General features: G+C 32.0%; 1 protein-coding gene across 1 annotated transcript in view; it reads left to right on the forward strand.

Moving 5' to 3' along the window:
• Positions 1 to 13,941, forward strand: part of AHR (aryl hydrocarbon receptor) — a 66,541-nt gene that overhangs the window by 45,176 nt on the left and 7,424 nt on the right. Inside the window, exons 3-9 of the mRNA XM_037836841.1 lie at positions 1,775 to 1,878; positions 6,637 to 6,726; positions 9,622 to 9,745; positions 10,370 to 10,500; positions 11,922 to 12,124; positions 12,923 to 13,032; positions 13,696 to 13,837. Of these exons, the coding sequence (XP_037692769.1) occupies positions 1,775 to 1,878; positions 6,637 to 6,726; positions 9,622 to 9,745; positions 10,370 to 10,500; positions 11,922 to 12,124; positions 12,923 to 13,032; positions 13,696 to 13,837 (904 nt within the window). The remainder of the gene's footprint in view (positions 1 to 1,774; positions 1,879 to 6,636; positions 6,727 to 9,621; positions 9,746 to 10,369; positions 10,501 to 11,921; positions 12,125 to 12,922; positions 13,033 to 13,695; positions 13,838 to 13,941) is intronic.

A 13,941-nucleotide genomic window follows, 5' to 3' on the forward strand; every position in this document is an offset into this window, starting at 1 on the left:
CTCTCTTCTATCTTTCAACAAGAAGAGACTGAACATTTCCTTTGAACTTGATTAAACTATTAGATCAATTAATTTAGTGCAAACTATTTTTTGGCCTAAGGAAATCTGTTCTCTGCCCTTTTAAAATTGTTATATTTAGAAGTCAGGCTTTTGGCTGCGTTTTTCAAAGTGGTACGTTTCCAGTTCTGCAAAGGCAAAAACATCGCATAAAGTTCTAGTTGTGTGATACATTTTGGATTTTACTTCCCTACATTGGGGAAAGCCCTGATGATATGCTACAAAATACACAACAAACATTTGAAAGTTTTATATGTGATGCTTTATTCAGAGAGACTATCTGGCTATTAGTAAATCTTCAGTTTTTCACTGGGCCAGATTATCTTTGGCACAAAAAAATATAATGAAATAAGAAGTCTTAAAAGGAATGCCAAAATCAGTTTTGTTTGATGGTTGCTCTTATTTAAACATCAAAGTTAAACAGGGCTCAGAAAAATGGGAAGATTTTGCCATAGTATCTGAAAGTATTAGACTTTACAAGGCAGTATATCCATATTTCCTCTGCTGGGATATATTGCTACCATTTTTTGAACTTTGAGCTGCTATGTGTCAGGAACTTCATTTATATTTCTATTCTACGTAACACAATGCTGCAGGATAGGTTCCCCACCCACCCACCCACCCAGAATCATCACTGCATATATTAGGAAACAGGCTCAAAGAACTCACACATTTACTAAATGGCAGAGCTGAGATTTGGACTCAATAATGTCAAATGTCAATGTCCACATGGTTTTAAATGAGATATTATTTGTTAGTGATTTACATCATGCCAAATAAATGGTAGCTATTTGTATTTTTTCCATTCAACTCTGCTGCGTCCCAGTCTGTCTGTGTCTGTCAGTGTACTATGTTACAGCATGCTACCTCCAATAGTAAGCTTCTCTCTAATAGAGAGAAGCATCTCACCATCCCATCAGATTTTTCTTCGTAAATATAGTGCACACACAATTAGAAGATATGATAGAGAGGCAACCTTTCAAGAATAGGAATAAACATAAAAAGTGCAGATCTTTTTTTGCATACAACTTTAGAACCTTCTAGTGGGACCAAAAAAAAAAAAAAGACTTCAACAAGTGGAATGGCATACATGTTTTGGGATAGGATGATTCAATATTGTAAAGACGTCAGTTCTCCCTGAGTTAATTTCATAAATTTAATATGATCCTAATAAAAAAATAGACATTTTTCTCCAAAACTTGACAAGAGGATTCTAAACTTATTGTAAATGTTACTATTAATAAGACATATTATTGGTTCCTTTCTCCATCCCTTGCCCCTGCTTTTTTTTTCACTGATATTTAGATAAATATATATTGATGTTAAAATCATTTTTTAGATGTAAGTTCTGAGGAACCTTATTCTCATAAATAAGTAGACTGGAATGGGAGGAGTGTTTATGGAAGCACCATGCAATTCTTTGAAACTCTAAGTTTTATGGTAAAAGTCATATAGTGAACTCTCATCAAAAATTATTTTTAACAAGCTATCAGTTGACAACTTAATTAGGTCCTTCTTCAGTCTGGCTGTTAGCATAGAATTGGGAACCACACCACCCATTTGGCATAAGGGTTATTTACCTAGTCATAGTACAAGTTGATATCAGTATTTCAAATTGTCTATTTAGTATATGGAGACTTTTTATTATATCCGTTTAGAATTGCTTATTTTATAAACTGCATACTATGTGATTTTTTTTTCCTTTTTTTTCCTACAGTTGCGTTAAAATCCTCCCCAGCTGACAGAAGTGGAGGCCAAGATAGCTGTAGAACAAAACTTAGAGGAAACCTGAAATTGGAAGAAGGAGAATTCTTATTACAGGTAAATTTTAGTAAATATAGTTCCTATAATAAGGAGAAATGTATTTGACATCAGATTTTTTTTTCTATTCCTAATTACCATATCACAATTCCTAGTTTCCTGCTATCATTGATAATATCCCTTAATGAGCTTGTTTTTTTCTATATTACTGTTTTTAAATTAATCTGTAGTAATGTATTTTTATTTTAGAAAATTTGAAGAATATGAAAAAGTACAAAGAACAATTATATACTTCCTTCCTTCATCACTTGAGGCCTATAGTCTCTTTTATAACAGAGTTAATTGTTTTTGAATCCTGAACTATTTACTGCTTTTGATAAAGGATGTTTTTCATTTGGATCTCTTATAGTGGGATTGCCTAATTGCAAGAAAAATTAATCTTTTAATTATCCCCCATTTATTTAGGACTCACTCAGTGTTTCATACAATATTTATCCAAACTGCAATAGTGATATAACACTAGTTCTATGAAGTAAATTAATTAGAGGTTGGTTATTCCTTTAGAAAGGAGTGCCCTGTTGTTTTTCTTCAAATAGCAAGAATTCCTAGATTATTTTCAAGGTTCTCATTTAAGACATTATATATATATATATATATATATATATATATATATATATATATGAACATTTTTAGAATTATAGTTTGATTAAAGTAGGCTACAAGTGCATTTATTTAACAGCTTGAGTTGTTTTTAACCTGAATTTTACTTTTTTAAAGTATGTTATCTTGTAACTTACATTTCACTTTAGCAGCTTCATGTGATTTATCAACATACTGTAGATTTTCTCAACAATTGTGAACTCTATTTTATGTTTTACAACTTGGAAAGCTTCTAATAGATTTGTCTGTAATAGCATTTTAGATTATTGTTTATTTTTTCTTCTTTTGGAACTCAGAATTCTCAGATATTTGTTTTGTTGAAAAAATATAGAATGAAGATGTGTGTTAAAATATGTGCTATCATGATTACATTATTCATTCCCATTCAGTGAACAGTGGAAGAAGTTAGTTTGCCATTATAACAAAAAGGAGCCATAAGTTTTAATAACTCCATGAATTCATTCAATAAAGGCTTAGGTGCAGCTGAATTTATAGCATTCTTCTTGCCTCTAATTTGTAGTATAATTTCTGTCATCATGTTCAAATGCCAGATAGTAAAAATTATTTTGGCTTCTGTTATGTTAAACAAATTGAATATATTCAAGCGAGTCCTTCCCCCACCCTTGGCTTAGGATCTTTATGCATATGTCGGCTGAAACATGAAGATTTCCTCCTCAGATCATAGGAAAATTTTCTAATAATTGCTGCTTAATGTGATTAAGTACTCATCTTGGGTTATGTTATAAGGAAGTTCTCTTTCTTCAAGTGGAAATAAACAAACATGGACTGATTGATGTGACAGTTGGTATATTAGTTTAAATTACAGGCCATTGATTTTTATTTTTCTTAGACTGTTTAGGCAAATAGTAAACATATGCTATATTAAGGACACAATAAGAGTAATACTAATGCAAAACCAGTGTTCTATTTTTGTTAAATTTTCTGAAAATTGGAAACCTTTAGATAATTAAAATAAACCAGCTATTATGAATTATTCTGTATACTATTTGTGGATTACTTTCCAATAGGAAGCATCACTTGATTTGCTTAGGATTATGCTTGTCTGTTAGCTCTTTATGGAAGATGATTGAAATATTGTATACATGTGAAAATGGCTATTTCATGATGTACCATTGCCATAATGTCATCTGACTATATTTTCACCATGCAGTTAAGCAATTATCATGGAAATATGGTGATTAAGGATATTTCTGGAGGTGCATATACCATATGCCTTAATGACTTGATGAGAAACTTTTTCCTTTAGTTTTAATAAGGGAGGCACATGAAGAAAATTTTAAAACATTTTATTAACAAAAATTTAGAATATTTTACTTTCTGGATTAGCTTAAATGTATAGCTATATTTAAGGAATAAACATGGAATGATTAAAAAAAGAACTTTTGTATCTTTCCATTATCTACTATTTACTTGAGATGTTTATTTTCATTTTTAAAACATGTTCTATCCGGTACTCTTTAATATTGTGCTTATTACAATGCTGCTGCTATATTTTTGAGTAACAGCAGTTAAAATTATAAATAACAGTATCAATTGCAGTTTACTTATATTAAATACTAAGTGAACCTCAACATGATTTTAATATGGGTCATGCAAATCTGTATAACTAAAACTAAAGAGAGAGAATCTCTTTTAATATATCTTAACATTAATTTCTTCTGTTAATTTACTAAAATAGTTAAATATGTTATAACCTTCCTCATTGTATTTAAAGTTATTTGAGATACATAAATAAATTGATATACATTTATTCTTTTTAACTTCTGATCTTATTTCTGACAATTGGCATTTGTCTAAAGAGGTTAAACATTCTACCTTAAATTTTCTTGTATCTTCTGGCATGTAGCAGTTGAGTTTATTGGCATGCACTAAATTTGTTTCACTGTTTGACAAAGCTTGGTGCTCTACAAAATAATACAGATGTGATCAATAGATAGTATTCTCTAGAAAGAAAATATTTTCAGAATGAAAAAATGCAATGATAGGCATATACTATTACTGCCAACTAAAATTTAAGAATAATATTATGGTGATATTAAATAATCATTAAGAGTGTAAGTTCCTGGTAGGTGCCATCACCATTTTTAGTTCTGGGGAAATTGCCAGTAAAATATAAGGTATACTCTCTGCAATTAAGGACTTTAGAGCCCAATTGGGATTAAATAGTTAAAGCCATGCCACAATTGGCGATCACTAACATGTAAACGCAGCGTATCATGATAGTTTAAGTGGGTAGGCTTTGGAGCCAAACTAAGTTTACCTCCTGGCTCAGCTTTTTCCTAGATGTGTGACCTTGAGTAGGTTACCACATAGCTCTTTATCTCAGTTTCTTTGATTGTAAAACTGGAATAAGACACCTACTTCTTTGGGTTGTTGTCAGAATTAAAGACACTTGAATACATAAAGACATTAATAAAAATGGCTGTTAAATAGTAAGTGTTGTTGTTTTACAATCAAATTTTCCAAAGTATAACATAGACCAAGGATCTTGAAAATGAAAGGAATTGGAATGAAAAGGGAGACAATCACTCTTTTTCATTTACTTCATATGAAAATGAGGGTATCCACTAGACTGTGTGAGCAAGTACAGGGAAAATACCTTGTTAACTTTTAATCCCAATATTTGGCATATGTCTTCTTTGATATGTAATAGTGTATTAAATGTTGAATAAACTGATTACTACCATTTATATAACTCTTCATTGTTCTCAAAGCATGGTCACGCAAATTCTTGTTTGCTCATTTCTACAACCTTTACATTATTGTAATTGCACCTTACATTACCTGGGTGTCATTTCTGTGCCTGGCACTGAATTAGATGAGTTGCAGCTATCCTGTCTGCTCAGAGTACCTGTTGTTCAAATGATGACACTAAAGTTGGAAGGGGTAAATAACTAAAGCCACACAGCTAGTAAAAGGCAGAGATAGGATTCCATTGTAAATCTGTCTCCAAACATAGATGGTTCTTATACTAAACTATACCATATCTCCATTTACATAAAGAGTCTCAGAAGGATTTAGCCATGATCACAGAGCAAATAATAGACCAAATACCAACTAAATTGAACTCAAGTGGGAAATAGTGAGGGCTTAAATATTTCCTTGCAGAATTAAAATATATGATGATAAATATTTAAAGTGATCTCAGATACTTTTGTCATCCAAGAGGAGAAGAGAGGTATTAATTAACACTGGACTTGAATGGCCTCTAGAAGAATAGAAAAAGAGGCTATCGCTTCCAAACTAAAAGAAGAAAATGGAGCAATAAATAATAATTAGCTAAAAGCAGGCAAGAGAGAAAACCAAATAGTATAAGTGGAACAAATAGAAAGCACATATAAAATGACAGATTTAAATATAAATATATTAGTAGTTAAATGGACTAAATTTTATTTATATTTGTTTTATGTGTGTGTTATATTTATAATTTTTTTTACACCTTACAATCCTGTTCACCTTCAGTACAACTCCGATACTTATAATCCTATTAACAAATAATTGTCACCCCATCCATTCCCATACTTTTGAATTTACCATCATTAACATCTGTGTGTAATATATTTGTATCACGTGTATTATGTGCTTATGTGTTACAAATATGTACATTATGATTTCCATTTAAAAGTTTTAAAATGTTTTATAATATTTTGAGAGTATCCAAATTTCAAATTGCATCAGTGCTTGAAATGTCTTTATACAAAAGGATTTTCTCCCATCTAGATTTCCCTTCCTAAGGATTTAACCAGCACCTTATATACTATACTCTTCTAAAAAGCAGCATGGCACATTATAGTAAACGATGTCTTTGCAGTTTACATTTTAAAAATGTGTACAGTATATTTAAAAGGGAAAAATCTGAAGCATAAGGAAAAGGAATAAAATATCTCATTAAAGTTACTGTGATTCAGCATTGAATTTAGCTTAAGTTTTACCTTAAAAAATCAAAAGGTATGAATAGATTCTTCTCACTTCAGGGGTGTGTGGTGTGGTATGTCTGTTTGGGGGAGATAATAATTTCAACCATTTAAAAAAAAAAAAATTTTGAGAGAAAAAAAGTAACTAACTGACAGCCAGTACTTATAAGTAGCAGTATGGTTGTCAAATCACATTACTAATTTTATAACTTTTTTACTGTAGGCTCTGAATGGCTTTGTATTGGTTGTCACTACAGATGCTTTGGTCTTTTATGCTTCATCTACTATACAAGATTACCTGGGGTTTCAGCAGGTAAATACATTTTTCTTACATCATTTAAAAATTTTTTTAGAATATTAACCACCTACTTATTATACATTTTCAGCTCCAGGGACACAATTGGCAATTTGTAATATACAAAGTGTCATTAAAGTATATGCTTTAGATGAAAAACTATATATTTTCAACTAATGTATTTTTCAAATATTTATAATTTTATGCATTATAATTTATTTAAATGTTTATGTTATTCATGGATATTGTACTTCTCCTTCCACTTATTTAAGGGTCTTGTATATATACAAAGAAACTTCTAGGCAAGGGGCTGACAGGGTTTGGGGGAGCAGACGAGAATATTTGCCATCAAATAAATTATAGATGGTGGAGGACATGTGACAACTAATAAAATGAATGAGGTGCTATGTAAAGATACAAGCAAAATTCTGTGGCTTCTACTTTTAATTCTGAATTAAATGGAATAAGGAACATTTCATGATGAAAATGACATTTAAGTTGACCTGATGAGAGGGTAGGGTTCAGACAGATGGACATTTGTGCAGGGAACAGAGGGAGGAAAAAATACAAGTACTATAAGCAGTAGCCTGGAAGTCAAAGCATACATACATGTCGGGCTTATTTAACGTTATTGAATAAATGGAGTTGTAAATATTTGGCATATTTGAGTGACAACATTTGATAACGCTTGAAGACTAGCTATGCTTATGTATCAGCAGTTCTCAGATTATAGTATTCCTAAGAATCATTTGAAGGCGCTTGATGAACCTTGACAAAATTGCTGGGCCCCATTCCCAGAGATTCTGATTCAGTAGGTCAGAGTGGGGCCCATCATGAATTTGAGTTCTAACAAATTCACAGGTGATGCCAAGACTGTTTGAATGCACTGTCTGTATAACGCTGTTATACAGACTGAAGTTTAGACTTTATTAAATTTATAATGGAAACCTCTAAAAGTTTTTGTAAAAGGGAATGTAAATGCTATAGTCTGTGTTTCAGATACTAATTCTGACAATTGTGTAATGGATGGAATAGATACATTTAATGCTAGAAGATTGAGCTGTTAAGGAGATTTAAGTCTAGATAACTAAATTGGCAGGAATCTGGCTACTGGGCCTACATTTTAGTGCTCTTGCGTTTTAAATAAAAAAAATAATGCCCTTAGAATAGCCTGTTTGAAACATAATTATATAATTATATTAATGTAACTATATTAATCATGATTTGATATTGTATAACTATTATTTGATATAACTATATTGGATATTGCATAACAATATTAGTCATGGTTTGATATTGTAATTCAAATCAAATCAAGAAACTAAAAGAGATTAGCAACTGTCCAGTTTATTTTTTTTTCCTTACATATACATACACATAGCCTGGATATCCTTCAAGAAAAACATTGTAGTTTCAGGCACCATTTTTAAAACTGCAAGTTGTGACCCGTTAGTGTTACCAAACAAAGGTGGTGGATTCTCTGCCTAATTCACTCAAATGGCCAGTTCCTGAGACACCAGGGTTTCAAAGAGAGAAAGAGTTTATTGCTAGGCATGAAGCAGGAGATTAGATGGCCTATTGGCCCCAAACTCTGTCTCCCCGAACTGCAGTAATTCTGGTAGTTTCATAGTATTAAAAGATGGGCAGGTTTTAGGATAATGAGCACAGTGGCACCATATGACGTTATTAGAGGTGATTAGTTCTAACTATTGAGCCTGTGCTGATTGATTACATGAGTAGTCACAGAATGTATGTAAGAAAATGGTGGCCTTAATATAATGATGGGCATGGTTTTTAGTATTATAATGAGGTATAAGTCACTTATAGGTTGAAGTCTAAGCTACTACACATCTCAGGGGACCCATTTTGGTTATCAGCATAACTTTTGAATTGGGGTGGGTTAGTTCTGAGCTGACTCAAGCCAAATGTTAGGGGTGTCTTAATGATCACAAGACTCCGAAGTTGAAAAACTGGATAAAATGGGTACAAGTGAGGGTCAGTCACAAGGCTTTTACAATCGCAGGGGCACAAGATAAAGGCTGTACAATCATTATCAGAGATGAAGGCAGCTGGATTACAGTTCAGAGATTTCAGGTATATCCCTTTGTCTACCATAATATACTAGAAAGCAAAAAAAAAAAAAGGAATGTCTATATAGTGATTCAGTAATAATTATCATAATCCCTTAAGCCCTAATTTCTCAGTTACATTAGTGGATCTCCATCAATCATTTTTTTAATTGCTTAGAATAGACTGAAATAAAATATAGAATACACAGTATTGTCACCCATCATAAAGTTGTTTTGTGAAACTTCCATGTGTGTATGTGTGTGTGTGTGTATGTGAAACCTGTGATGGATGGAAAATACAACCATGAGTTGCAGTTGAAAAAAAAAAAATGTGAACAAAACACTGATTTAAGGTATGAGGACTGAACACTTCATGACTGTGGAGAGGCAAGATGTGAGAGAGGGATTCTGACATAAAGGCTTTATCCCCTACCCTTATGGAGTCTACTTGGAGTGAAAATTTAATAAAAAGAAAATTAGAGAACACTGAAAGAAATATGTAATGGTATTACTGAGCTTAGAGAAGTCAAGAGGCCCGGATATTTGGGAAGAGTTTAATGAAAATGAATAAAATACAGGAGTAAAACTTAATATGCTGCATTTAGGGAATCAGAAGTGACTTATTTGACTGAATAAGAGCATTTATGTTGGGAAATGATGGCAATTAATATTTGGCTTATCAGTTACAGTGCTAGTCTCTCTAGCTTTTCCTGTGTTGGATTACTGGAGAATATTAGCAGTCATTCTATTTATATTCATCACCATTAACAGGCACCCACTAATCCAGACAGGTTTTAAAATTACTTCAGCAAGTTTTTTTCTTCTTTTCATCTTCTTTCTTTAGTCTGATGTCATACATCAGAGTGTGTATGAACTGATCCATACTGAAGACCGAGCAGAGTTTCAGCGCCAGCTGCACTGGGCATTTGACCCTTCACAGTGTGCAGACCCTGGACAAAGGATTGATGGTGAGAATATTTACCAAAAGATATTGTTGATTTTTTAACATGGTTCTGTGAAGGGTGGCAGTGAACCTTTAAGGGCATAAAAATCCATGGCAAAGGAAAGGAAAAAGCAGAAGCAGAAGTCTGCAGCTGTAGGCCAGAGACAGGGCTCAGAGAGCCTCATGAGCTAAGGAACTTTTTAGCAGATGCAAGCCATTGATGAGTTTCAGGCAAATGAGTATTGCCATAAGCAGTTGTACATTTTATAAAGATAACTTGGTGTAAGGTTAATACTGGCATATGTGCAAATTAGTGTGTGTTTACAGTGCACCAGTCAAAAAGTAAACTAGCATATACAAGTGTAACAAAGCTTTTCTCATTACAAGCATTGTTTTCAGAAGCCTGTGAAACTGTTAAACAGAAAGACTTTAGCAAAAACGGAAATTAATGATAGCTCAATAAAACATTTTTAAATAAATACTGCATAGGTAAAAGTTTGATGTGGCAAAAGTGACATTCAGTAAAACTTATAAAAATAATATTCAGAATATAGGATCCAGTTTAGGAATTAACAGCAATTTCAGCTATTCAGACACTTAATTTTGTAGTGAAATAAAAAATAAATTTGTGTTGCTGTTATTTCTACAGAAGCTGATGGCCTCCCAAAGCCAACAGTCTATTATAACCCAGACCAGCTTCCTCTGGAGAACTCTTCTTTTATGGAGAGGTGTTTCATATGCCGGCTGAGGTGTCTCCTGGATAATTCCTCTGGTTTTCTGGTAAGGTGCAACGTATTACAATATTGGTATTTAGTATTAAGTTACAGAAAACAAAGAAAAGTTAAGTGAAATCTTGATTCCAGTTTTCTTCGGTTATATTTGTGTTCAGATTTAAAAATTTACTATCAAAGAATTCAGTAATTGGAAATAACTTTATCATCATTTCAGAAAGATTTTGAATATCTTCCATCACTCAAAACCCGTGCTTTAAGATGCATAACAATGACGGAGTGAAATAAAATGGAATCTTTTACTTTCCCTATTTTAAGGACTTCTTAGATATAGAGAATAACCTAACCTTCTCTGATAGCAGGATGTATACCAATTTTGGATGTAATATTCACTAGACAGAAAAATTACCATGATCTTTTCCACATGTCTGAAATAACTGCCATATAGAAGATTGCTTATATATTCATGGTTGCAGAATCATGTTATGAAAAACTGTTTCCTGTTGCATAATCAGAATACCTGGTGGGATAACTTTAGGGAGTGGTTGGGCAGGGTACTCAGAGTGAAGGTGGTTTGTCCTCTCAATTGTGTGTCACAGAAGAAAATACGAAACATGTTTCATATTTTTGTGAAATATCAGGAATTTGAAACAAATCATCAAATCTTAAATATTAGCAAACAATAATTTTGTTTGCTTGTTTTCTGAAGTTAATTTTGCCGATCCAGAGGTGGAATTGTGTCTTAAGATAGTTTTCCTAGTACTGGTGATCAGTTAGTGTGGATTTCTGAGATGGAATTTCTGCATGCAGTTGGTTTTTTGCCTCCTTGGGCTGTCATCAGATTAATGTCAGAAACATCCTTTGGCCTGATTTCTACTGTTTTAACCAGTTAAAATGATTGTGGTCATGAATGAATTGTCTTTGTATCCTCTGTCTTCTACTAAAGTTAGCTACTAAAGTTAGTCTTTATTTTTACTCTAATAGACTCTGCATTCTTTATATGATTTCATCAGATTCATTTATCAGATTCATTTTGGTGTTTTAATAAAATTGTATTTTGTCTCTATGAAAGATTAACACACATATATCTCATATATATTTGAAAGTTGATTTGATGACTTTATTCATTCTTTCAGGAAATATATTTTGAGTGCCCCATGTGCAAGATAGTTATTAACGATAGATCAGTTGCCAACTCAAAAACGGAAATATGTGTTCCTGTTATGACCATTATCAGAGAGTAGCAAGAAATTATTCTCTTTTCTTATCCTCAGGATATTTCTCATACTACTTTTTGAGGTAGTTTTAATAGACTTCCTATGGAGAAAGGAGTGAAAGAATGGAGCACATGTCAGCCTCAGGGACTTTTCATGGAATTGTCAAGAACCCTGGAAAAGGCCATGACTGAGCCTTTTAAGAAGGAACTATTTTTAAATGTTAATTGTAGTGATCAGTTTTTATTTTTTTAAGGCAATGAATTTCCAAGGGAGGTTAAAGTATCTTCATGGACAGAACAAGAAGGGGAAAGATGGATCAATACTTCCACCTCAGTTGGCTTTGTTTGCAATAGCTACTCCACTTCAACCACCATCCATTCTTGAAATCCGAAGCAAAAATTTCATCTTTAGAACTAAACACAAACTAGACTTTACACCTACTGCTTGTGATGCCAAGTAAGTGAAACTTCTTTGATCATATATAAATTTTGTTTCACTGAGTCTCTTAGCATATAAAACATATATTATAGATTGTGATATTGGTTATTATTATATTAGCTATTTCATTATCTTTCAGGATAGTATATTTTGTACTATTATACATAAATATACAGAATAGTACATTTTACTATATGTATACTGTATATACCTTTAAAATAATTTTCATCAGGCTCAAATCATATTATTTTGTAATTTTTTATAATACTTTCCAGAATTTTCTTATCATAAAGATAATATACCGTATGTCAGTAAGATTCAGTCTCCAGATGACATTTATTTTTTGTTTTAATTGTACATACTTTATTTGTATCTGTAGAAGTTTTGTCGCTTTTAGAAAAGTATGAAGTGTAGAGCCTGATATTAAACATTCATAATATATAAAACATCAGTGTTCTTCTGAATGCCCAGAGGTAAACAACAAAAAAAACCCTGTCCTGAAAATGTATGGAGTATAAGCATTATGAATTTTTATTAAAGATTTTGTTTTACCTATATAATCTGCTCTGTCAGATTCATTTTTAGGCATACTAATTTTCATGGTCTTTATTCAGGAGAAAAAAAATATGCTAAAACTGTAATTTGCAGCCATAAGCAAAAGAGAGCAGTTACATAGATGTGGTTAATTTTTTTATACCTACTAATGGAAATATCAGAACTGTAGTAAATAGCATATAACCAATGAGTTCTTTCTGGGTACTTCAGTGATGTTAAGTTTTAATTTATTTCCTGTTTTACCTTTCCTTTATTAAACAGAGGAAGAATTGTTTTAGGATACACTGAAGCAGAGCTGTGCCAAAGAGGATCAGGATATCAATTTGTTCATGCTGCTGATATGCTTTATTGTGCTGAGTACCATATCCGGAGTAAGTTGTAGTTCCTTATGGACCTGGCAGAAAAAAACAGCATATTTTCTAGTACATGTTTCAAATCATAAAGTAATGTGTTTGAGGAATCTATTTGGATAAACTTCTACTCAGCATCATAAAATCATTAACCAGAGTTAGGCTCTTTATTCACTAGCTGCCTTACAGGTGCCACACAGGAAGATAGTAGTTTATTTACTATGAAAATGACCATTTTGGACCATGAAGCTTTAGTTTTGCTCAGGAATTTGTAAGTGGCATCATTACTAACTCATAAATCTAAATTACCATAGATTTAATCTTTAAAATTTTATGCTAAAATATTAAACTGTAGGCAAAGTTCCTTGTTTAAAATGAAAAAATATTTTATCTTTTTTTTTTCCCCACACACCTTTACTCTTGATAGTGTCATATACGATACTAGAATTGTCTGGTGCTTAATCTTCCTTTTAATGTTTTAAATAAAAAATTTAGTCTAAAGTAGGAAAAAAAATCAACTCTTTAGAACTGTTTCCATGCATTTTAATATACTGTGGTTAAAAGTGGTCAAGCTCTTTGTCTTCTTCAGTGATAAATGAAATACATCCAGAAATATGTCAGAGAGGCTTATTTCAGAGTTTTAATATTTTGATTTGTGCTTGATGTATATATTTTTTATTTCAGTGATTAAGACTGGAGAGAGTGGCATGATAGTGTTCAGACTTCTTACCAAAGGAAATCAATGGACCTGGGTTCAGTCTAATGCACGCTTAGTTTTTAAAAATGGAAGACCAGATTATATCATTGCAACTCAAAGAGCTCTAACGTAAGCACAAAGACTTAAAACGTTTCATGTTTTCATTTGTTATATAACAGTTCGATTTATAAGTCCATCTTAATGAAAACAAAATTTATTCTAAGAGAATTTAT

This window comes from Choloepus didactylus, chromosome 5, assembly GCF_015220235.1.
Source record: "Choloepus didactylus isolate mChoDid1 chromosome 5, mChoDid1.pri, whole genome shotgun sequence".
NCBI classification, from domain to species: Eukaryota; Metazoa; Chordata; class Mammalia; order Pilosa; family Megalonychidae; genus Choloepus; species Choloepus didactylus.